This window comes from Nothoprocta perdicaria, unplaced genomic scaffold (assembly GCF_003342845.1).
Source record: "Nothoprocta perdicaria isolate Ctin4 unplaced genomic scaffold, notPer1 scaffold_2, whole genome shotgun sequence".
Taxonomy (NCBI): Eukaryota; Metazoa; Chordata; class Aves; order Tinamiformes; family Tinamidae; genus Nothoprocta; species Nothoprocta perdicaria.
The window spans coordinates 9,883,679-9,909,163 of NW_020455204.1; the positions used below are offsets into that span (position 1 = coordinate 9,883,679).

General features: G+C 44.7%; 1 protein-coding gene and 1 long non-coding RNA gene across 3 annotated transcripts in view; one reads left to right on the forward strand and one right to left on the reverse strand.

Moving 5' to 3' along the window:
- The first annotated feature begins 2,013 nt into the window (after nucleotides 1-2,013).
- Nucleotides 2,014-7,479, forward strand: LOC112945761. Its single transcript, XR_003249084.1, has 3 exons — nucleotides 2,014-2,108; nucleotides 7,037-7,164; nucleotides 7,422-7,479. It is a non-coding gene; the product is annotated as an uncharacterized LOC112945761 (long non-coding RNA).
- A 1,232-nt stretch (nucleotides 7,480-8,711) lies between these two features.
- CUNH4orf19 (chromosome unknown C4orf19 homolog) overlaps nucleotides 8,712-25,485 on the reverse strand; it is a 34,899-nt gene continuing 18,125 nt past the window's right edge. The window contains exons 3-5 of one of the 2 annotated variants that reach the window (XM_026037426.1): nucleotides 23,701-23,755; nucleotides 11,489-11,536; nucleotides 8,712-10,171 (exon numbers count right to left, since the gene is read on the reverse strand). In XM_026037426.1, the coding sequence (XP_025893211.1) occupies nucleotides 9,226-10,171; nucleotides 11,489-11,520 (978 nt within the window). In that variant the 5' untranslated portion in view covers nucleotides 11,521-11,536; nucleotides 23,701-23,755 and the 3' untranslated portion in view covers nucleotides 8,712-9,225. The remainder of the gene's footprint in view (nucleotides 10,172-11,488; nucleotides 11,537-23,700; nucleotides 23,756-25,485) is intronic. The other variant, XR_003249083.1, reaches the window with a different exon arrangement.

Genomic DNA, 25,485 nt, shown 5'->3' on the forward strand with positions numbered 1-25,485 from the left:
ACTCTATTTGGTCTGATTTCTTTCCCTCTTTTCTCACAGGTACAAAGACTTCACAAAATGGTACTTCAGGATTCCTCTACTCACAAGGAATCTCTCAATCTACTCGCAAGTGTTTTGCATGTGTCGTTTTTGGAAGGACAGTGTTGTTCTAGCCAGCTGGTCTCATTTAGCTGCACCTGCCTAGTGCTTTTTGATTTGTTCCAAGTTTAGGGCTAGGTATTGCATTATACACTTTAAGTAGAAATGAATCGAAGCAATTCAAGTTTTCCTGCACTTCTGAATGTTAATGAGCAGTGCTTTCATTTTATTTACCCAATCACTAAAGTGGTTGCCTAGCTTGAAAGGTAAGGGTCTTGCCTTAGAAGACATTAATACCCAAGGCAAAGAGACTGATCTGATCTGACTTGAAAACAAAAATAACAAGCTTGGTTTTGATCCCAAAATGCAGTCTACTGACAGCACTAAAGGGAGAGGGAGGAGGGAAACAAAAACACCAGTAACTCACTGGGAAGGTACATACTTGGAGCAGGGAGATATAGTACTAGAGAGGAAATGAGTATGGTCTGAATTATAGTTCAAGCTTTCAAGCTGGAGCTGGAAGGTAACATGAAATCGTTGCAGTTTTGTGTAGTTCAGAATTGTAGGGAGAGGGGAGAAATAGCTCAAAAGAAAGGAAGAAGATCAGTTCACTTTTCTTTATGAAGTAACAGCACAGAATAATATGCAGCAGAATGCAGAGTCATTAGAAAGCTCCCAGGGAAATGGTGGAGCCTTTTTCTCAGAGGTGTTTTGTACTGAAAGAAGTGAATTACTGCTGTAAAGAAAACAAAAGCTCTTCAGGCATACTGACGATGAAAATTAAGAGGTTGAGATAAATTTGCATTTTTTTTAATATGATAATGGGCAGCACTGAGGTACCTCAGTACAAGAGAGAACCTAGGTAGGTTTTTCTGTTGGAGGGAAGGCCCTGGCAAGTTTAAGCTTGACTGGGTAGCCATGCTAAACAGCTTGGTTTTTATGCCCTAGCCCAGGGCTCGGTGGAGCCAGAGGTTCCCAGTGTGATTTGAACAAGCCAAATGCACCCCCACAGGCTGGAGATCATTAGTAAGAGCTGCTTCTGTTCAAGAACAAGGCAGGAGGAGGAAGAGGTATCGCACTTCCCTTCGCATGATAGTCCCTCCGAGGTCCACCCTGAGGTGGAGTGCGCTGCTCCAGCTGCGAGCACCTGCCTCGGGCCTACAGCTTCGTGCCCAGCAAACCTGGCTGCCTCAAGCGCCCAAATCCCCTTTGTGGCTGACAGGAGATGTGCTTTGGAAGGTGTCTGGGGAGGAGCTGCGGTGTCCTCTGCCTGCTCCCCAGTTCTGGGGGAAGCCAGGCCTCCCTACAGGCTGTGGAAGTGTGTGGAGTGCCAAGTGGCTTCCTCAAAACTAAAAGCACAGCATGGGGGAGAGGGCTGCAAATAGCCTGGTAAGAAATGACAGAATAACCTCCTGAATGGAGCCGCTGCTTTCTGCGTGCTCATATAAAGGGATGTGGGTTAAAAAGTGCCTTTCTGAGGCTGTTCCTGTTTTGGCGAGGGAAGTAGGCAGCTGGTTTGTCTGGGATTGGTAGTGCTGCCAGTGCCCCCTGGCATGAGACACTAAACTCCCCTCCGTGCTGCCCCAGGAGGTGTTTCCTGGGTGGTTAATGGTGGCCAAGTGCTCCCACCTGGCTCCCCAGATGGGATGTGTGAATGCTAATGCAAAACCACTGGTGCATCTTTCAGCCAAGGTTTTGGTGCCTTTTACTCCTGGTCTTCTCACCGCCCTGCCTGAGAAGCAGCACCTGTGCTGGGGCTGGTTGTTGTTTCGAACTCCCACCACAGGGTTGGGAGGCACGTGGCCAACCTGTGTGCCTGGAGCATTGCTTTATCCAGCACAGCAAAGTTACAGGGAAGATAGGCAAGGCCAGAGCAAGATGGGGAGAAGAAAGCTGAGCTCTTGCCAAGGGGAAGATGAGAGAGTCCTCCAGCTTGTGGGGAAGAGAAGACAGGAAAAATCTCAAGCTGATTGCGCTGATGGAGCTGAAGTTGAAGGTAGTGGAAGATTACTGGGCAAGGTTTGGAAAAGGTCTGTGCTGTAAAGCTGAGTTTGCGGTTATTTGGTGGGGAGGGGATATGAGGGGCTTGGTGGCACGTTTTGCTGGTGAGTTCAGGAAAGATCTCTTATACTAGACTGCCTGTTTAGTGGATCTTGCTGCAGAGCTTGTGGGATGCTGGTCCTGTGAATTGCACTAGGTTACCTCGTTGTGGAAATGCAGACTGGCTTTCTTCGCCTGTGCAGTGTCAGCAGGGAGCTGCACATTGACTGCAGCAGCATTCCTTTAAATTGCATCCGTGCAGCCCCTAGTGCCACAGCAGGGTAAGGGCAGCGGGTTTTGCTATTGCTCTAGTTCAGCTGACTTCCACCAACGTCTGCAAAGAAGATTATGTTGGTAAATGAATGTTTCTGTCAGCGCAGCTGCTTGTCTTATGCATGTAAACCTCTGTGATTCCCCCCACCCCCTTCCTTAGCTTTCTCTTCCTGTTAATTTTCAGTCCTTGTAGGCCTGTTGCCCCTGGGCAGGTGACTTGCCAAGCACATAGCAGTGGTGAACAGGAGGCCCTGGCGCTTGGGCACATTGTGTTTAAGTTACTGAAATGTGACCAGGGAACACAGAGCATTTATTTTGGTAATTTTTCTGTAGCTGATTTGATAACTTTGTTTCTTACGAAACTGCTTTCTTGGTTTTCTCAGCAATAGCTATCGTAGATAGGCATAGTGGCAAAGACAGACTTCAAGGTGCTGCTTGGCCTGCTTGGTCAGGCTAGACCTGCTACAAAATGCTGGTACATGGACTACCTTACTTGCAAGTGATACGAAAATATGTATTTCACCTTCTTTTGTGTGTGTGTGTAGGTACTTTTGTAGGATTGAAATGACTTCTTGGTAAGGTGATGAATAGTGTCTGTTTTAACTTATTAGAGCTGCAATCCCTTTAGAGACAGCAGGACAGCTTCCGTCTGTTGCAGAGTCCGAGCACTCGGGTGATACTTGCTAGGCCTGATGGCAGAAAAGCAGGGAGAGGAAGGAGGCAGCAGTGTGAGCATGGAAGACTTGCAGAAAATTTGGGGGAACCGGAACAGGCTGCCAGAAATGTTAGTGATAGTGAAGGCAGCAGCCTGATAGTAGACTGTCCCGCTGTCCTAAAATCGGCTCTCTGAAGCCCTTAACTGAAGTACCTTCGGGTCTGTGGTTCACTCTAAATGCATGTAGAACAACTAGAACAGGTCAGTGAGTTTTCCTTTTTATTAATATACTACTTTCATTTTCTATTTCTTCTGCAGAAGATAGGAAATGAGATATAGTTTATATGAAATAGCTAATACTTTTAATTACTAACCTTTAATATTTTCATAATACTCAAATAGTTATCCTTTAAAAGCAGATTTAGGAGTGTAAGTATTTTCCAGTACTCATTTGCCAAAGATGTACATACGTGTGTATATGTACATGTACCTGTGCAGGTGCTGTGTGTAGATACATGTGCACATACACGTGGATGGACCTGACAAATTCTCTCTGCTCAGCTGAGATCTGTGTTTACTGGCAGCAGAGGGAGCCATTGAAGCTTTTACAGGTTATTTGTCAATACTTATTTCTTTTGGAGAAGGAGGAAGAGCAATATAGCACTAATCCAACCCGAGGTAGTTGGAAGTTTCTCTGTAACTGGCTCCTACTTGCCTGCAGGTGAGTGTCCTGTGTCCCGGAAAGGGACGTGTAGGGGCAAAGAGGCAGCCCTTGCACCCTGGCTGCTCTTTCCCTCCTGGTGTCAGAGAGGGGACCCGGGTCCAGGTGGTGCCTGTTCTCAGTGCTGCACTGTCCTAGGCAGCCTCCTGCTTCACCAGTGCCCTGGAGTCGGCTCTGCAAGTCCCCACTGTAATTACTGAAAGGAACAAACGGAAACTGCTGCCTAAGCCAAGCTTTAATCAAGGAGAGGAGAAGGAAGAGGATCTGCGTGGCTCGCGTCAGAACAATAGCAGTGCACATAAGGTGCTCATTAACACGAGTGAACACGCGACTCTGGAAAAGTAATCCCCAGTTCAGTGGGGGTATGTCTGTTATATTGCCTGGGTAATTACTTTTGGATGTGATTCATGCTGGGCCTTTAGTATGATTCTTTTTCATGGGTGTTAACTAGCTGCATTCCATTTGTGAGTGTGATATCAATGTTCCTGTGATAAATTTGGGATCCTCTTATTGCTGAAAGAAGTCCTCAAATGAGAACTAAAGAGAAAGTAAATCTTTATTTGGAAAGTAACCATTAAATGAATAGAAGTGGAAGCAATCTGCGTTACTCATTATAGGAGATTCTTGGCCAAATCCCCCTTCCATGTGTCTTCAAGTCCTTAAGCAGTTTTTAAATCTTCTTGCATTTGTTTCACTCCGCGTGCTCATAGTTGTATAGCTGTTGCCGCTTGATCTTGCTGCCCTTTCGGTTGGGTTAGGCTGGTGGTTTGCGTGCTGTCTCTGGGTACAGCTCCACGTGCTAAGAGCAGAGGAGAGCCTGTGTGGCCACAGGCTCTTGAAAACCTGGATCTTGTGCTTGAGGCGTTGCCTTGTGCCTGCTCTGCTTGGGCGCCCTGCCGCCGGCCAAGCCAGGCTCAGCGCGGCAGCGCGAGCAGGCCTGGGAAAGCGGGGCCTTCACGTGACGCAGCCTTATCGTGGGGCTGGTCCCGTAGCTTTTCGTAAATCATCTACAGCCTGGCTTAATATTGGGAAGTTGTATTTCCTGGAGGGCTTGTTTTGTTTGTTTTGCTATAGAATAGAAGGTTTTTCAGTTGGCAACATATAGATTTGAGCTGCACAGTACGGCAGAAACCTGTTGTGTGCAGCTTAATCTGTAGTGCCCTGCAATCAAGCCTGAGAGCAGGGAGTGGTGTAGCCTGGGCAGATCGTGGCTTATGGTGCTGGTTGTGAAGTGGCTGCTTGTGAATTGTACTTTGGTGAACCATAAACTGAGGTTCACTGCACGGAGGTGGTGCAGGGGAAAGGTGCTGTCCTCCTGCTGCAGGAGGAGGAGGAGGAGGGCTGAGGAAGAAGGGGGTTTGGGTGGTGAGGCAGCACCCAAGAGAAGTGGAGGGCAACCTGTATGACAGAGACCTGTTGTGAAGTTGAATTGAACCCTGTTAGCAAATTAAAACGGTATTTAACAATAAAAAATGGAAGGAATTAGTCTGTTAAATCCTGGTTGTTTATACGAAGGCGCGATATTTCTGTCACTCTTATACCAATGGGGAAGCATGTTCAACTTGTGTCAGAATTTCAGCATCTCACAGGTTGAAATGGAAAAGGGCACTGACCTCCTGGGACAGAGGTTGCTGAAGTGCTGAATCAGGAGTACTCTCATCTGTAGCTGCAGAGTGAATATTACTTATTTTCAGTTTATCTAACTAGTTCAATTCCAGGATTGCCTGATTTGAAGTTTAGGAAGTGAATGTGAGGCGTCAAAATGTGGGGAAAATTTTAAAAAAACAATCTTCCCTTAAACTTCTAAGGGAAGTTTCTCGTGGAGGAGGAGTCCTCAGATTCAGTTGTTTGCATACATGGGAGTGTGAAAATTGAGAAGCCTGACCAGGGACAGAGCTCAGGAGTTTTCATTTCATAATGATGGGAAAATAAATTCCTTGCTAAGGAAATTTCTTGTCGGAAAACTCAATAAAAATCTTGTAGCCTATATCATAACCTCTTAAACTTTGAGATGAAGGCAGGCTAAAATCTACAAACCAACAGTGTCTGAAACAATTTTGTTCATGATGCTTCCTTTAAAATTGGATCCATTTTTAATGTAGGCTATGACTTTAATAGATCTGCCTTCATATGTATGGAGTACATTAAAGAAGTTTTAATGCGTTTAACTTTGAAGTGCTGCTCTTGATGCATTTAGGTGGATTCCAATATCATCTGCATGCAAGGGGCAACATGACAGTTCAAGATAGTAATCTGTTAAGATTCTTCATTTCAACATAATTTAAATATACAAATTAAGCATTTGAATAAATGTATAAAATACCATATGCACATGCTTTAATAAATGTTGATATATTCTGTTCTCATTTAACAAAATGTGGTACATCAGCAGGGACTAATCTTCTGGAAAATAAAATCGCATTTAGGAAATTAAACTGCAAATACAACACAAGGTCAAAATTAATTTTGTTTATATTAAAATCAGCATTTCTTTTTTCATCATTTAAATGATGCTAAAAATAGGAATTTTTAGATTACTTTAAAGCAATTAACTCTGAAGGATCCTTTAGAAAGTAATAGAGTTTACCAAAATTTTATTTTTAATAAGAAGTTTCCATAGCAACATTTGCCTGTCTGATGCCTATTTAAAAGAGAGAAAAAATAAATCTGTGTGGCAAGTATCTGTTTCCAAGTTCCAGCTTCTCCTTCTGCCTTGTTTGCTGGACTGAGCAGTTCTGCAGTGTTGGATTTCAGTTTCTGCTATTGTTTTGTAAACCAAGTTGCCCACTAGCCTTCTCTCTAAGAACTAAATATCTGAAATACCTTGAGTCTTGTGGGCTGGGCTGCTGCTGGCTTTCCAGGGCTGTTGGCCCATTTGTCAACGTTGATATTTGCAATCTCTGCAGTGGTCTGAATTTTTTTTCTCGTCTAATCCAATGATTTTCTTTAATGATCCACTGCCAAATTAAAAAGTGGTATTTTGACTCCACAGTATTTCATTGTTTATGTACTGAAATAATATCTTTTAAGCTGTATCATTAGTTTCAGAGGATAATCAGTAAAACCTGAGCTCCTAAGAACCAAGGCCCTTCTCTGAACTTCTGTCATTCAGAGTAGTTTTCCATCCTGTTACCTGTTCTTTATTACTACATGCAAGTGTCTACACTTAACAGCACCCAGCTCACTCATGTTATTTCCTTTGGGATCACAGGAAAACCAAAATACTTGGGCATTGCTTCACTAAGAATTCCTGACACTGTCTCTTTCAGCTGCGACCTGGTGGAACAAGAGAGAACAGAAGCTCTGTGGAAAGCGACACGGGGAGTGCAGGAAAACCCTCCTTGTTGAAGATGCCCCGTTGGATTTATGGAAGCTGTCTGTATCCTGCAGATTTGAGGTAGGCACGTGCCTGATCCTCTCTGTTGCTAAGAGGGGCACTGACCCATTATTCAATTATTTTCTACTTATTTTACATTATATTTTGGGTTTTTTTTTTTTCCTTTTATAATGGGAACCTAGTTTGCAGTGAATGTGTTGTTTGTGGCCCAACACAGGATTCAAGTCCAGGGCCCCAGGATTATGGGCCGCACTAGCTTTGCTGTAGTCAAAAAGGCTGCCTGGTGTGAGGTGCCAGGGGAACACGTTTGTTTTTAGCAGCCCGTGTGGAGAGGTGCCGGCCTGCAGCGTGTCTTAATTCTCAGCAAGCAAGGCCGACATCTGCTTTGATCTCCAACGAAAGCGGAGCCTGGAGGTCCCAACCAACCAACCAACCTCAAGCTAACCAGGAGGATATTGAGAAGGTGGATAGATGTCCTCGGGTGCGTGTGGTGTTTCCTTCCTCAGCGTTTTTAATGGTGCTTTACTCTTAACGCATTTTTACAAGTCGCGAAACAGTTGGATGTGTAAATTGCACTGGAAAGGGAAGAAGGTGCTAGAGAAACAACACTGCTGTGATATATTTAAAATACATAAAACCTTTTTATTTTACAAATACAATATTGTGACTTTGATCTTTAGCTGTGTTTAGTTGTGTTGAAGCTGAGACTTTAGTTTTCAAATCACTATCACCAACATTTTGAGAAGTGGAAATACTGATTGGCTTTGTAGTATCTGGAAGAGAAGGGGGAATCTGCATTTAAACAGAAATATTTTGAGTATATACATTGTGTAAACGTACCTCAGTATTCTTATCTTTAGATAAGACTTACTGATTAGATTAGGATTTAGCTTTTAATGTTGGCAAATATACAGTTGATGCTTTTTGTACATCTAAAAAAGAATAAATCTTACAATTTCTTTTATGCAACTGTTACATAATCAGAAAATGCATAACGTATAAAAGCTACCAGATAATCTTTAATATATTTAAAATAGTTAAGAGTTTCTAACTGACTTAGAAACCACAACATTTCAAAATAAAATTTCAAGCACTTTCTACTCCAGACATTACAATCCAACTTTTGATGACGCAACAGCACAGAGCCTCTCTCTGCATCTTCTTGCTTCCTACAAGAAATCTCACACGACCAAGTGTTCAGAGAAAGATCAAAATACAGGCTTGAGATTTTCAGGTCTCCTGCTTACGTAGGAAGCACAATCCCTTTGCTGATTTCAATTTAGGAACTGCAGTTAAGCCAGGGGCCCCCACCAGCTCTGACCATATAAACAGAATGTGTTTAATGCAGGACCCAGTGAGGCCCAGCCTGTTTGCAGACAGACGGGTTCAGGCAGGTGAGCTGTGCTGCACAGCTCAGGAGGGTTCTCAGGCTGCAGTTCCCAACACGTAGTCTTCCTGTGCAGCAGAATTGAGTTTGGACCAACTCTTCAACACCTCTGACGCTGCACTGTGATATTTCCTTGAGCTGCTTCAGCTCATTAAACCAGCAGAAAATTGCCCGTTTCTTTGAACTGGGTTTTGCTTCTGTCGTTTTAATCAACTGAAACAGTTCATGTGGGGTTCAGAAAAAGTCCAGGGCAAGTGTAAGGGGAGAGATGTGGTTATCATGCAAGCCTGCATTCCTTGTTGTGTTCTTGCACCAACTTTGTGCTAAAATCATGAAAATCTAACCTAATCATGTGCTTTCTAACTCCATGGTTTCTGTTTTAAATAATGGAAGCCTTTTGACCCTGAAGTGTGAACCCTCCTGAGGCTCAGACCTGAAGGAGATACTTGCATGAGCCCAAGTGACGTGGGCACGCAGCAGAATATCCTGTGCAAACAAATGATACTTTGCCCTCCTGGATACCCACCAAGAAGGGCCTTATTATAACCCTTAGCCAAGGAAGCTCCTTTGTACCGAAGGCAGTAGAAATTAAAGGGCCACATTTTAACAGCTGAAGGGACAGAGTCCCAATTCCTTTTATTTGTGCTGTTCATAACAGTGGTCCATGTGTACAGCACATGAATTCATTTAGATCCACAATAAGACCTATGAGTGTATTAGAAAGAACCCTTCATCTAGTACTCATCATCATCATCTTCCAGGTCTTCCCCTGCGGTTGCAGCCTCCAGTGCAGCCAGAGCTGCAGCCACTTCTGCGTCTTCCTCCTCAGTTTCTCCATGGGTATCTCTGTGGTCAGGCTGCGTGGGTGCCTGTGCTGCTTTGGGAAGGGCTTTGGCAGTGATACCATCAGGAATGTCCTCACTCACACTTACGGAGGAGGTTAGCAAAGGTTCGGCACTGTTTTCCTTCATATGCAAAGGCAGAGTTAGATAGGAGTCCTGCTCTTGTTTTGCTGAAGGCCTGGTGTTCTGATCTGGTTGTGCATCGCTGTCTGAAAGGGTGTCTTTTTCAACACAGTTCCTGGTTTCGCTGCTGTTTTGGGGGTAATCTACCTCTGGCAATTGCATGGCGTTAGTTTGTGTCTCCTGTATGGCACTTCCTAGGAAGGAGGTGTCTTTCCCTGCCCCGTGGGAGTTCCCATCTTGGAAATGGTCTGACGCTTCACAGGCCAACTCGCCGTGGGTGCCTCCTTCTAGGTCAAAGCTTTGGGCAGGCTCTCCTGGTGTGGTGCAGAAGTCTCTGGCTGAAGAAGACTCTGCTGACAGGCTGGAGGCTCCCTGCGCGCTGGCTCCCCTCGCTGCGTTGGGACTGGGCCCGGGGTGAGCTCCAGTGCAGGAGCTGCCGCCGTTGACTGCCACATTGAGCTTTGCTGCACACTTCTCAGGGCCATCCTCCTGGAAAGCGGTTCCTCTGTGGTGCCAGAGAGCTGCTTTTGTGCTGTTTACCTGGCTTTTATTTTCCGTTCTCTTTAGCTCATCCTTCTGGAGTTCATTTTTGTGTTCTTGAATTTCACCACTCGGTTTGAACTGGGATTTATTGCTGTCTTGCCTGTGTTGTTTGTAGCTGTTGGCCTCATGAATGTATCCAGGTGACTGCGCCTCTTCTGGATCAAAAATATAGCTGGTGAGGGGAAGATTTATAAAGGAAATGTTAATTATAAAGGAAATGTTAATTAATTTATAAAGGAAATGTTAATTTGGACTAGGGGAAACGGTCACAAGCTGAGGCACCAAAAGTTCCACAGGAACTTAAAGAAAAATTTCTTAACAGAGAGGATGACAGAGCCCTGGAACAGGCTGCCCAGAGAGGCTGTGGAGTTTCCTTCTTTGGAGATCTTTAAAACCCGCTTGGATGCAGCCCTGTGCCACGTGCTCTAGGTGACCCTGCATGAGCAGGGGGGTTGGACTCGATGACCTCTGAGGTCCCTTCCAACCTTAACCATTCTGTGATTCCATGATTCTAATTCAGCTGTTGACTAGTAGAAACCAGGAAAGGATTATGCTTAACTTTTAAGCTGGTCTCAACGAGCTCCTGCCACTAAGCTTTACCTGGGCTCCTGTGATGTGAACGCAGTGATGAACTGTGCTACAGCCTGCAGTGCCCTGGGGAGATGGTAGCAGCCCTTGGAGTGAGAGTCCCCAGGGGCACAGAGAGATGGCAGCGAGTTGGTCCGTGTTTCCAGCTTTATATTTCCTCTTGAGCTTAGATTAGCCAATGACAGACTGTTTAATGTGTCCTCATTTAACTGCCAACATCTTTTTTATTTTTTCATTTTTTTTCCCCCATCCTCCTGATATTTTTCTCTCAAACTTTGTCTCTTGGTCCGTTTCTTTTTGTTGAAATTCTGTCCTTTCCTCCGTTTTTTTTTTCTCTGTTCCCCCCACCCTAATTTTTCCTGACTTATTTCTTCCAAAGCCTCTCTTCTTTCTCTCTCCTCTTCCTTATCACCAGCTTCCTTTCTCACTTCTTTGCTGGATTTAGAGATGTGTTAGGGAGCAATAATCAAGTGGGGCTCAAGGACTGTCAGACTTCTGCTGGGAGACTTTAAGTGTGGGAGTTCTTCTCACAATTAACTACCTTTAAAAGCTACGGAAGAAGGGGTCTGTAGCTCGCTTTGAATGTGTAGGGGGAAAGGGAGGATCTGAGTCTGCTCTTTTCACTCGAGAAACAGAAAAGCCCTGTGGCAAAGAAATTCTGAATGCCACACAACTCTTCTGTGTGTTGGGAAAAACAGAGAAGACCCTTGATTACAGTAAATCAAAAGAAGGTTCATAGGAAATCAGAATATCTGTGCTTTGACATGATTTATTAAGAAAAACAAAGTAAATTTGGGTTAATTTAAAGCTGGTAAATAGTTTTAAGTAACAGATATAGAGGAGCACAGATGTATGTTTTAGTACTTTTTTTGACTAAGCATTTATTTTAGTTCTGTTGTACCTTTGTATCATTTTGCAGCACCTGCACCCCATCTGGATTTTCTTTAATCTGAAAAGAGAGAGAGGGAAAGCAAGGGAGAGGGGAAGTGAGTGAAGCATTATGAAATGAATGCATGGGCAATTGCATTGAAAGTGATGCTCGTGTTTAGAAGGGTTTTATTGATTAAAAAGAGATCCTACACAGGAGTGGGCTAGTGCAGTACGTTCAAGGCCTCTCTAGGTTCATCTCTTGTGTTAACACCAGCCTTTAGATGAGGTTTAGATGAGATAAGGTCTCCAGCATGCCGTGGTGTTCACAGTATTTTCCTAAACTCCAGGAACTTTGTGGCTTGGAGTGGAAACATGGGAGCACTGGTTCTGTATTTGGGGTCCATTGACTTCTCTTTCATGAATTTGACCACCTGTGCAAAGAGGCACCTGGTTTTGTTTGATACGATCCTGTTTTGCACTAGCAATATTTGATGCCTGCTGGTTTTTGTGTTAAAGAGGCAGTAAGCATTTCTTCCTATTGCCACTGTGTTACATGTCCTGCACTCCCCCTTCAGTTACGGGGGAGCCTGAAGAATCCTGACTTGATAAATGTTACTTGTCTGTCATGCCTTGGGATGGCCATGTGGCTCCTGATGGGGAAATGTTGTACTCTGAGCAGGAATAGTTAATCTGGGCCCTTGAAAACTTTTATTTTCTGATCCTAAAGTGAAGACAGGTCTGATCCTCCCAGATCCTTGAAAAAGACTCAACAATATTCTTAGCTTTATGGGTTGGGGCTATCCTGGCACGTGGATCTCATACTTGCTGTTATTCAGGTCTCTCCTTCTCAATATATGCTACCACTTCACCTACTTCTGTCTCTGCCTGGGGACAGCAGCTCCCTTCGTAGTAGGACAGCACCTGACGCTGCAGGGTCAGGGTATTTACTAGAGTGATTTATTTATGAAACACCAAAGGAGAATATTATTGATTTATCTCTACCAGGTATGGCCTGAACTGCATGCCCCTTGTGCTAGCAGAAATGACAGTCAGAGCTCTACGCGATCCAGGCTCCTTATCCCACCTTTTCCCGCCTCTAAATCTCACTTCCTCTGGTGTCAGCCCTGAACATGATGTCTCATGTCAGGTCTGTAGAGCCCCCAAAGGCCTTGGGGCCCATCAGCAGCCACCCATAGGTGGATGTAGCTGCTCGTAGCTCTGCTCTCTGTCTGCACCAGAGCCGCTCTGGAGCTGGAGCCGCTCCGAAGAGCGGCCGGATACTGTAGCTTGACAGGCCACAGAGGCCGCGCTGCCCCGCCGGCCTGTGGGCCCTTCCTTCCCTCCCTTTATACTTCCCCCCCTTTCACCTCTGCTATTTGTCTTAGTATTTTTAACTAGGAAAATTTCTGTGATAGCACAAGTTTTCATACAGGGGTTTTCTTCTGCAGATTATGCAGTAATAGCTGGTTGAGGTGACTACATGTGCTGGCATTTCTTCTGTGCAGTATGTGCTCTGCAGTATGGACAGCTTGGGCCAGACAGGAGGTTTATTTGAGCTCCTTGTCAGCCTTGCCAGATCAAAAGGAGTTTGTAATCTTTTTGAAGGTTGGATGAGCCATAGCCCTGCTTTAGATTGGCTGATTGGGAACAAATACAGTTGAACTAAGTCCTGTATGGACACTGTTTGGGTCTAGCCAAAATCTTTAGTTTTTCCAGAAATTTGCTTCTACGCTAGAAAGAGAGAGAATAATAATAATAATAAACTACTAAAAAGTGACCATTGGGTTGCCTGCAAGTGCTCATGGTTAACAAGTTACTGTATGTTAGACAAGCCTCAATAACTGCTCTTCTGTGACCTCACTTCATGGAAAGGCAACATACTCTGGTTCAGGTTCAGTTTCCTTTAGAGGAAGCTAAGCTCCCATCATTCTTGCTTGCCGATGCTTGATTGTGGTCCCATGAAAAAAAAAAGTTTTATTAATAAATTCCTGCCTGGAGTTTGAAGCAAGCATATGCTATGCAGGTTCAATTGAAGGAGGGAAAAAAAGAAAAAAAAAAGAAAAAGAAGAAATGCGTGTTTAGAGCATTGAGAAAATGGATAATGATGTTAGCTGAGACTGCAGTTGGGAAGAGTAAGATGTTGCATTCTTTGTTCAACTTTTTTTCTGCTTTGGTTATAAAACTTTTATTCTGTTAAATATGCTCTGCACATGACATTAACAGCACATGACTTAGCCCCAAAGTGTTCTGCAAGGCAGCATTTTATTTCCAGAATTCAGTCTCTGTCTAGTGTAGCAGTAAAATGCTTGACTTTAAAGTTTACATCCTTCAAATTCAGCTCAACTGCTGTTGGACCTCAGCACCATTCTTTCTCAGTCCTGAAATTCCTATAGCCTCTCCATTTCTATGATTAGCTATTACATTGCACTTCATTGCAGACATAACTGTAGCACCTGGTGTTAAGGTGCTGCTCAAATTTGGAGTACAGATTTTTGTTTTTCTGGACATGTACTTGGAACGTTGGCAGGAACTGGAGTTGTCAGGAAGGAGCAATGTGGGAGACCTGGGTTTAAAATGCCTGGTTTTAAACTCTGGCTTTTCAGCTTGAAGTAGCCACCGACTCTCCTGCATGTCTGCAAGGCTGAACCTGTGACTGATCCTATAAAATCAGGTTCTTGGAGCACAGGAGAAGTAGGAGAGCCTTGTGGTGTGCACGCTGGCTGTCAGCGTTTGCATCAGTTAAAATACGTAGCTCTGATGGAGATGGAAGGGGCTCAAGTCTGTATAGTTCCCTGAGGCTCTTCAGCAAGCCTTTAGTTGATAACGCAGGAGAGTCTAGTTACGATTTCCTTGTAATGCTTTAGAATGAGCATTTGCAGAGGTCAGTAAGATCTGTTATTACAAAGGAGGACTCTCTTCCTTTGGATGTGGAAGACCATCTATTTTATAATCAGTCAGAAAGAAATGCCCATGTGTTTATTAAGGTGGTGGCAAGTGGATTTAGCTTGCGGAGAGCAGAGCAACAATCTCCTCAGTAAAATAAATGTGGGAAGTGGGGAGACTGGGAAGTGAAATCCCTTGTTGAATGTTTGTAAGTTGGCGCCTGCTAAGAGTCTGGAACGGGACTTTTCTTAAGTGTAAGACCTTGCTGAGAATAGAAGTGTGTCTGGTAGCTGGCTCTGAAATGTAAACCTGCATTAGAAGCCACGCTGTGCTTGTGGAGAGGGCTGCTTTATGTTACCGGATTTGAGAAGCGCAGTGTGGCTGGCTCCGGTTCGTCCACTGGAACTGCGGCTGTGCTGTGGTTGAGCAGAAGGCAGACGAAAGGCAACGTTACGAGTGGGGACGGGCAGGGGTATTCCAGGCAAGCAAAAATTTCTGTGCCCCTCCTGTCTGTCTACCCAGAGTAGAAGCAGGTGAGGGGATGACCTAATGACGTATTAAATGTTACTTCCAGTAAATCTCAGTCTCAACTTGGTTAATTTTGGCTGAGGCTTTTGGTTATAATCATTTTTTTTCTTTTCTTTTTTTTTTTAAAAAGGCAAAAAAAAAAAAAAAAAAAAAGCTTGATTTCTGTCTCTAGCTGCCCTCATCCAAACCTGGTGCTTTCTAAGCTTTTGTTCTTTCCCTGGGTTCTCTCTCTCATTCATCCTTTCTCACTCTAGATTACCAAGTACAGAGTCTTTTCCTCTTTACTTTCCTTTATTTATGCACGTGCTGCCTGGATGCTGCCTCTCCCAGTGGCCTCTGGTTGCTCTTCCTGGTGATTTCTTTTTGAGTAGCGGCACCTTTAGGGCCAGCCCGTGCCCTGTCAGTCGCCGGGACCTGCTTGGTGAGTGTCATCCATAAAAGGCCTCAGCCCCAGAGCTCTTCAGAACCTGCTGTTTCTGCATGCAAAGCAAGTACCTGACTAGCTATGCTGAGCCTGGAGGTCATGACTCCCTCCCTTCCCCTGGAAAAGGGAGAGAGGAAAAAGTTCGTGAGCCTGACATCACTCCTGCTAGTCCCTTGTGGAGATGGATAGCCACCAATGAAGGGCGGCGATGGGTCAGTGTCTCCTGAACACACATGTCGTTCTCACACACTTGCAGATCGTTTGTACTGCTGTGTCTGACAGCTGTACTCCGGTTCTCCTGGTGCAGTCAAATTTAGCACAGAGGTGACGGCCACACAACTGTGAAAAACGTTACCGTGTGGAACATCAGATCTTATTCAGCAAATCTCTGGGTTCTTTGGCAACTCTTGTTTGAGCATAGTTGTTATAGAGGCAACAACTGATACCCACTCTGTGTTTAACTCTGTGTTAAGACTAATTCTTTTGAAGCTGACCTCAAATCTAGCTACTTCATTTTTCCTAATGGATATTTAGTCTGAAAATATCTCAAGGACCTTAGGGAGCAAGTGAACCATCATAAATAATCTAATAATCAAGTAACTGGAGGAAATACGACATCCTCTTATAGAAATGGTAAGAACTCACCTCAGGGTTTTATTTGTCTGGTTTTTTTTTGATAGGTGAATAGATTTAGCTTGGCTCCCTGTTCACACTTGTGTAAGGTGCGGGAGCCATGTGTCACACTTGTGCCTCGCACACTGTGCTGCATGAATGTGCTGGGAGCAGCAGGCTGCACAGAGGGCGAGCTGGGGCAGGCCCTGGTGCCCACGTCCTTGTGCAAGAGGAGGACAGCTCTGAGGAAGGAAGAGTTGGTCCTCCTGCTCTGAGGAAGGCACGGGCTGTATTTGGGAACGAGGAGTGTCCGGTTGCCAGCCAGGAAGAGCCCTGTGCTCCCCTCCGGCCCAGTGCGAGGTTATTGCCCAGGTTGTGACTGCCCGTCTTCCCCTTCCTTACTCTCCCCCTCAAATCTTCTCCTTCATTTACTTCACCTACAAAGCTAGGGTGCCCTGTGGGGCTTAACCTCAGCTCCTTGACTCTGCTTGCTTGATTACAAGTCACATTTCTTGATCTTCACAGACAACTGCCATCACTGCGTGACTGCAGATACTCCTTTTCACATTGTCTTTGCCTGTTTGTAAGAATCTATATGTATTTTTGAAGACAATTCTATGTCAGAATTAAGAGTTGTGCAATATGGGAGACTGCACAGTTAGAGCGCTGCACAGTTAGAGCTCCGAGGAGGCTCTGCGCTCAGGGCCGCGGGACTCAGGGCAGTACATGTGCCTCCTTATGTTCCTGCTCCTATTCCAAGAGCTGGGAAAGGTCAGGTTTGTCCTGTGGTGGCATTAGAAAACTATGTGCTAATTAGCTTATGTGCCTGTAGTTCTAATATCAGAAAACTCTATTAAATATTTCTATGGAACATGCCAATGCAAATAACCTTAGCTGGAATAGGAAGTATTTGCTTTGGTACAGACAACAGAAACTGTTCCCCTTCCTCACAGGTGCTCCCCTCTAGGCATCAAGATAGGCTTTTTATCAGGTCCCCATGGCATTTCTGTCCCCATCTTGACCCTTTTCTCTATTTCATATGGCTGTTTTGCCCCAAACGACGTTGCAGTGGGGGGCAGATGTCAGTGCAAGGAAGGCTGAGCCTTGCCAGCTCGGCTTCAACACACCTGCGTTTGGGATTTGCAGGTGTGTTGGCACGAGGAGAAGGTAATGAGAAGAAGATGCTATCAGTGTTGCAAAAGGCGCTTTGTTTTTGGTTGTAGCCGTTGGTTGTTGCCTAAGTTGGCCCTTCTACAGATATTTGTGGTATATTTGTAGTTGTGCTCAGCACTGTTCGTGCTCCTCAGAGCGCCCTGCTCTGCGGGCTGCCGAGGGCCCCGCTCACCCCAGTGGCCTGCGGGCCGTGTCTCTGCGTGCGCGGTCCCCTGCTGACCGCTGCCCACAGCTCCTGCCCCTTCTCTTCCCACCTGGCAGCTTCCCCTCTCTCCAGCACACCGTTAAAGGGAGGGATGTGTTTCCCAGCCCGGGATCTGCTGTGACCTGTTGCCTTTATGAGCAGAATGAGCTCTTCTCATCGCTGGTGCTGGACTCTTAGAGACCAGCCCGTCTCTGTTACTGCCCCTCTCTCGTCTTGTCCCTTTATCCTCTTCGCCCTGGCTCCCTTGGGAAGCAGGCTGTCGTGTGCAGGGCTGTTAGCATGCCGGGCTTCGGGCTCCGGGGTGGTTGTGCCGGGCGCTGCGGAGCGGCCATTGCTGTGTCCGGGCCAGGCCCTGCAGCCCACGTGCTCCTCTGTGGCTGGCCTGCGCCAGCGGGGCTGCGGGGATGAACATCTGCCCTGTGAGCAAAGGCTGAGGGAGCTGGGCCTGTTCAGCCTGGAGAAGAGAAGGCTGAGGGGGGCCTGATCAGTGTCTATAATACACTGATAAGGCAGTGAGGAGGAGGGGGCCAGCCTCTTTTCAGTGGTGGCCAGCGATAGGACTAGAGGAAACGGCCACAAACTGAGGCACCAAAAGTTCCACAGGAACTTAAGGAAACATTTCTTGACAGTGAGGGTGACAGAGCCCTGGAACAGGCTGCCCAGGGAGGTTGTGAAGTCTCCTTCTTTGGAGATCTTTAAAACCCGCTTGGATGCAGCCCTGTGCCACGTGCTCTAGGTGACCCTGCGTGAGCAGGTGGTTGGACTAGATGACCTCTGAGGACCCTTCCAACCTTAAACATTCTGTGATTCTGACAGAGCCCGGCCCAGTGCACCCGAGCCTTGAGAGGCTCTGACGACACTGAAAAATACAACCAGATCATTCCCATTTCCATGCTCTGTTGACATTTTTCCTTTTAAAGTTGCTTTTGTGCTCTTTCATTCACTGACCGATCTCTGTGGTAGTTGTAGGCTCTTTTCTAAACCCTTCTGAGAAAGGAAGGATGGTTCACGCTAAAGATGGGGCTGTCTGTAAGGCCCTCAACACTGTGGTGGAGTGCCCTAGAGCACACATGGAGAGCTGTTCGGAGGTGATCTGAGCACATGTCCTTTTTGTTGTTAAACCCACTGCAATTGATTTTAAATATTCATTAGAAATTGAAGAGAAAATAACGCGTTCCTCCTGCCTGCTCCTCACCGCTCAGAGCGGTAGGTCATAGAGCATTTCCCTACCCCCACTATTTACCATACAAAACGTTTGCTTTATTTTAGTAGATTAAAAGGAAGAGTGGAGCAAAGGGTAAAACTCTCACAATCATTAGCCAGTTTGCACAAGAGAAAAACAAATATAGTGTGTAGCATAAAAACACTCATTTCCTCCTCAGCCAAGCTTATTCCCTACATCTGTTCTTTCAAAATGTACATCACTGTTTTTTTCAGTTCCTGAAGTTCACATTTCCTGTCTTTTAAAACTGTTAATCCTATATATTATACTGATTTGTGCTCCAGGGGCTCCTAAAGCCTGGAATCTTATTTAGGGACATATTGTGCAGAAACAAACGTAGAAATATACTTGCTTTCCTGAAGGATGCACAGTCTGAATGTGTGACAAGGCAAAAATGGATGTGGCAAACAGATGGTCGGGTACGTGTGAAAGAAGCAGTCGGCATGTAAACTGTTTTTAATTTGGCAGTTGTGTTGGACTAGGCCCACGTGGTGATCTGTGCTTGAGACACAGTTGGAGCCTCAAAATATCCCTAGCGGATTTTCCATGTCAAGGAGGGCTTGTCTCTGAGATTTAACCTCTTTTGGGAGGTTGAGGTACCTCTTTGTGGGCTTGTGTGACTTGCCCTTTGCAGAATGGATTCTTGGGCGTCAACCTCTGGTTTGAAAAACACTATTATAGATTTTATCCTGTATAATATTTACAATATTCAACAAAAAGACAGCCCTAGAATCAGGGAGTGAGACTCTTGCTCCCTTTCCAGCTCAGCTACCTGCTACCAGGCTATAATTCCCCTTCTCTTTTGTTTGTGCTGTCTGGAATTATTCCTGTCACAGGGGCACAGCTTCAGCACCTGCTTCATAATGGGGTCTTGAGGATGTCACTTAGACTGAGGGACTAACTGAAGCTGATCTTTGTGAGATGATTTCCCAACCTTTTCCCAACTGTTCCTACCACCTCTGCTGCAATTTTGGATGGGAATTTTACTCAGCTGGACACCTGGGTGGAAATGAAGTGCCTGTGGACTGGGGAGGATGTGGTGGGGTCCTCAGTTTTGGACCAGGGAGCTTAGAGCTCACTGAAGTGTCACCAGGAATCTCAAAGCATTGGAGTGAAAACAACTAATACTGGAGCAAGAATAGGAAAAGTTTTTAAGCTCCCCTTTTTTCCCCCAACTCTGCTTCAGAAGGCTCTGCCCTGAGCAGAGGAGCACTGTGTGATGAGAAGTAGATTGGATTGTGTTCAGTGAAATGGCAGCTTGAATAAGGACTGAGGACAAGTTGTCCATATGGATAACGCCTGTATCTGGTAGCTAGATGGGACGTTGCAGAGCATCCGGGCCCAGTGACCCGGCAGCAGAACCGTGAGAGCTACTGTGTTAGACACTGGGTTGTGACTCTCCTCCTGGAGGAGAGTGGAGATTTCATGTGCTTCATGTATATCATATAATGAATCTATTTGAGAGAAACATTGCTCATTTGCACATTGTTGCAGGCCCGCTCGGACACAGGCGGAGGAAGCAGCTGATCATTTTTGTGCTGTAACTTTTGTGTTAGAAGAGGTAATATGGCAGGTTAGATTGTGAGGAAAGATAGTGATATAAAAATGTAAAAAGAGCCTAATTGGTGAATAGGTCCACAGAGCTGTACATTTCTGTGTTCTTGATCTGTGAAGCATTTTTTTTTTCTTCCTGGGGGTAAAATGGGGCCTTTGAAGCACAATTCCTGAAGATCTGGTCTTTGAATTCAAAAAGTCATTGTTCCTATAGGACATAGGGAAAAGTACCATGCAAAGAACTTGTTTGACTTGTTTGCCTGTATATGCTGAGAGGGAAGCACATGGCAACTGCTGCATGTCATAGATGTTGGAGTTCCATTTTTTTGAAGTCTATTTTAGAAGTAGTAGTAACTTATGAAGATGTTACAGTAAAAATGAAAAGGATAAATTGAAAATTCAGTTCTGTGTTCACATCATTCAAGTGCATCTTTTAAAAACTGTTACTTGCTCCTGGGCATGTGCAGAATGTTTGAATACTGCCAAATACTGCTTTGTTCCCTACCATCTTATATGGTTCCCATTCAGGAAGACTGCCTCTTGTTTTTGCTAGGAATGTGTATTCTTGGAGTTGTGTTTCCTAGTGTCCGTCCATGTCCCTTCCTGACCCGCTCTAGCCACGTCCCCCTGTCACACCAGCTAGCAGATGAGAGGGTCGGAACTGCTGCGTGTTGCCTCGGTGCTGCTCTGCAGTGGGGTCTCCTCCCCTGCAGCGGCCACTTCTGAGCATCGTGAAGAGCAGGAACCTTCTGCACGGGGGGTGTGCGTTTTGCGTGTGCCTGCATGGGAAACGACTCTAGGTTTGGCCCTTCTGGTTCTCACTGAAAGCCGTGGAAGTCTTTCAGATCACTTCTAAAGAAACTTGAGTCCTTCCACTGAATAAATTGTGACTAGCTCTCTACTTCACTGGAAACATTTAGATATTTATGTGCATGTTATTGTTCTATGCTTTTTTCCCCCCTCCTAGCAGCTGGACCATTGATTTTGTCATGAAAACTATATATAGTTTAAAATTCAGTGTGTTTTCTCCAGCTGATTTGTAAGACCTATCTTTAAAGTATTAGAGGAGTGTCATGAATAAGAGGTTTTATGGTAGGTTCTTTATAGATGTTTCTAGCTGTATGTGCAGAATTAGCTGGAGAAGCTAAACCAGAAGTTAAACCCTATGCTTGGATGAAGGATGTAGTAAAGAAGGAGCACTTAGTGTCACAGAACTCAGAAAATTTAGGTCAGAAAGAGCAGGCAGAGAGAACAATCATGCTGCTTGTTCCATCGCTATATTAAAAGCTTTGGTAGAGTGCGAGTGCTGAGACAATTCAGCAGTACTGAGAGGTCAAAGACGTCCATTGAAGCTAGTCCTAGGTCAGAGATGCTGTTGTGCCTGGGGAAAGGTAAGTCAGGAATCGTAGCTGAACTGAGAAAGGCGGTAGCTGAGGTCAGGAAGAGTGCGGAGGTCTGTCCTGCATCGGGTTTAATTTTGGCTGTGTCTGTCTGTGCCTGCATGGGACAGTGTTAGCAAGCTGGGACAGTGTGAGCAAGCTGGTGAGCGGGGCGCGTGGTGAGGCCCGGGCAGAGTTGCTCAGCGTGTGAAATGCGGGAGCTCCGCGCTCGGGAACGCGGAGGGAATCCGCGCGGCCCTGCGGTGAACGACTACAGCAGCCCCTTCAGCAAAGCAGGGCCAAGCTGGCTCCTGTCCTACCACCATGGTCTGCCTCGTTTTCCTCACCAGAGAGCATCAATAGAACGCGAATAAAGGCAGAATCTGGCTTTCATAGAGCATATCCTCCTGGGGCTGAACGAACTGCACACCTTGATCTTCGTTGCAGCACTGACAGGGAAAGCATAGTTTTCTCCTGACTTTTGTATGTCAGTACAAGTTTTGTATGCCAGTTAAGTTGCTTTTTGCTCTCGCTTGGTTTAGAAGCCACTTTTCCTTAGACTTCCATTTTCAGAGTTCAGCATCGCTGAAGAGAGCGAGTCTGATTACTGAAATACTTTCTTGACTTGAATTATTTTTCAAATATGTATATATATTTCTGTCTTTTGTGGCCTTCAGGAATAATTTCATTTTTATTGCACCCATGCTGTTATCAATCAGAGTTTCTGTTTGGGCCCTTAGGAAAACGGGAAGATCCTGCAGTCTATGGAAGGCCCTGTCCTGCTGCCCCGGGATGAAGCCTGGGAGAAACGCCCAAGGCAGGAGGGTTCCCGGCAGTGCTTTGTGGTTGCACCGTGCGACTGCCACCAGCTCACAGCACAGCAGCATGCTCCACGCTGCCGTGAGATGGAGCTGCTCTGGGATCCCAGGGATGGTCTTTCATCTCCTGGGTGCTGTTCCCTCTGGTATAAACATTGTGAGTTCAGGGTAGCAGCAGAAACCAGTAACAGTTTTCTGACCTTCTGCAGCAATTTGGGGACTGTAGATGGCAGAAAAAAATACATTGTTCATTCTGAACTTTTACATGATCTGTCACTTTGCACTTTATGAATAGAGGTAGCAGGGGGGGAAGGAGAGGAGATGGGAACTTGACTCACTTCAGAATTTATAAAAATTCTTGCAGATTTGAATAGGAAACTAATAAAAACTTTTAATATTAGAGTTACATATAAGTGAACTAAATGTGTAAGTACAAGTTAACTCATAAGTGTTTTTGGCATCCTGGGTTATTGAAAACTCATCTTTTGTTTTCATGCCAGTTTGTGAATAGGCTTACTGTTTCTTTTTCTTTTCTGGCCATAGGTATGCAGAATATGCTGATACTTAGCAGCCCCTTATCCTTTAAGTATATCATACCTTTTAACTTAGGGCTTGGATATCTATAGAGATTGCTTCAAACACGTATTGGAGTTTGTGCATGGCTGCCTGTAGGCAGCATGTGAGGCTTGTGGTCCCAGCTGGGGTACTCAGCTGGAGCTTTGTGGCCCTCATGTCCTCTTGCCTTGAATATTTCAAGTGCTTCTGATTTGTTTAGATGATCCAGCAGATTGCTAGTGGCAGGTAGTGCGGGGCTGTTCCACCATTCAGAACATTAGCCTCTTTTAATACAAAGAAAATTGGATAAAGCTGGAAACTGTGTGACTCATTCTCTTCTGGGAGAAAAAAAATAGATCCAAGGGCTTAAAATTGTCAGGATATTGAATTTGTCCATCTAATGGAATAACCTGCAGCTTTCCCTTTGCTAAGGGAATTGCTAGAGATCACTGTGCTCTTCCTCTTGAACCCAGATCAGTTCTCATATTTTTCAGCTTTTTTTTCCTTCACTGAATTCCTCTTTCTCTTTCCTATTGTCTTAGCGTGTCCTTCTCGTAACCTTTTGCCAGCCTTTCACCTTTTTCTCCTTCCATTTTTCTCCTCCAATACTTAGAATGAGTCAACTTTGTCTCTTGTATTTCTGCTTTATGGTAGTTAACTTTTTCTGAACTTTAAAGTGGAAACAGGTAAGCTTTAATTTGCTGATAAAGAAATATTAGGGGAGGGAAACACAGTTGAGAACCAGTTCTGTCACCCAGTGCTCATAACCATAAAGCTTCCCTATTCTGCTGTGCCAAAGGGATAATAGTGAAGGGCTAGTAAATCTTAAACCCTCTCAAGGAGAATAACAATAATAATAATAATAATAATAATAAAAAAGAAAGGCTTACCAGTCAGTTTGTACTCCATTGACTGCTTGAAGAGTTTGTTTTATATGTCCTGATCCTGCAATAATAAAACAGCATTTTGTGAATGGTCTCTGAATGTGTCCGCAAAGTGGAGGAGATGAGGTAGGGGTGACTGCTGCAAACTGGGAGGAAACGTGGGAACCTTCTCGCTTTCCAAGAGCATTTACCAGGCCCTTCTAAAGTCTTAATTTAGACAGTGGTCAAGCAGATCACTTGGGTAATATGCTCATCCCTTGGAGCTGAATGGGAATGCTCACCTGCTTAAAGTGAGCATGAGCCAGCCTGCTGCCCTGGATTAGGGCTCACGTGGAATGTTTATACTACAAACAACAATAAAATTAGAAAATCTTCAAACATCAACCCCCTTTTTCTTTGCTAGGGGCCAGGATATTTATAGAATCAGCTAAGACTTTATACTTGTCAGAACTTTCTCCTTCAGATTTTCAGGAACTCAGAAACTGAAGAAACGCCGCTGGCATTTCAATAATATTCCAGGTATCTGGTAAAGCTGTTGTTCTCCCAGATGAGTATGCTCTGGGCTAAACAGAAAGTTCAGGGAAATGTTTTCTGCTGTGAATTTGCAGAGAGAAATTTGAAAGATAATGGTAGAGTTGGAATGAAACAAAGCAGATGCCTTTGCGTTATTTGAAGTATTAATATTTTCTGTATTTCTCATAGCAAGTGGAATGTGGACATGTGCCCATGTGGATCTGTGTGTGCGTGCAAAGCTGGAATAAATATTAATCACAAAGTCAAGTTCATTTTTGTGAAACAGACACTGTATTTTGCAGTGTATTTTAGAATTTGAACCATGTGCTTTCTTTGATCCCAGCATCTCTCTGCTTTGGCAACAATAATCTGGGAAGTTTCAGTGCAATTTGTATTACTAGCCTGTGTTCCAAATGGTGTTGAAGGTGGTGGTGTGAATTTTGAACTTGCTTTTTTTTTTTTGGAAAATGGTGAGGTTTTTATGGCCTTGTAATCCCTATCAGCGTAAATTGCTTAGGATCTAAGCCATGGTGATTTATTAATGAATTGACCATTGATAGATAACAGGGCTGGGGATGACACACAGAGTTATTGCAGTTGCTGCTGGTTTTGCTCCTCCATTTTTGTATACATACCCTGGATTTGCACAGAAGCAAATATATGAACCAGGTTTGTGGTTAAGATCTGAAAAGTTCTCTCAAAATGTCACAGCTGGCTTTCAGGTTTGAAGCCTCCCTTACAAAGAGGAGATGTCTTCACCCCCAAGAAGACAACAGTGCACACTGCAGTATGTGGAAACTTTCCTAGTAAGAGCCTGAAAGAGGACTTAAAAATAAGTGCTTGCTGCTGGATTTGTACTCAGCAGCTTGTGATTTGGGATCAGATTCAGGTGGCCCAGATATATGACATGACTCAATGTTGAGGAGAGCCTGGGAGCCTTTGATTCATCGCGTTGCTCTGTTGCCCTACAGCAAGTCACTTAACTGATCTTGTACACTGCAATTTCATATCCTTCCCAGAGCTTAATGTTTGTGCAGTACTTTGCAGATTTATAGCCCTGCTCAATCTTACACTGATGCAAAGGGTGAGAAAGAATCCATGCAGGTGCTAAAAGTGCCTTTTGTAGTTTAGGTAGAGGAAAGAATAAAGCCTATGAAGAATATTTTATTGTTCTTTACTATCTCTTCCTATTTTTTGAGTCATCTTGTGTCTCTACCTTAATTCTATTCCTATTTGATATAGCTGTCATTATTAATTATAATGTAGATTCTTCCACTT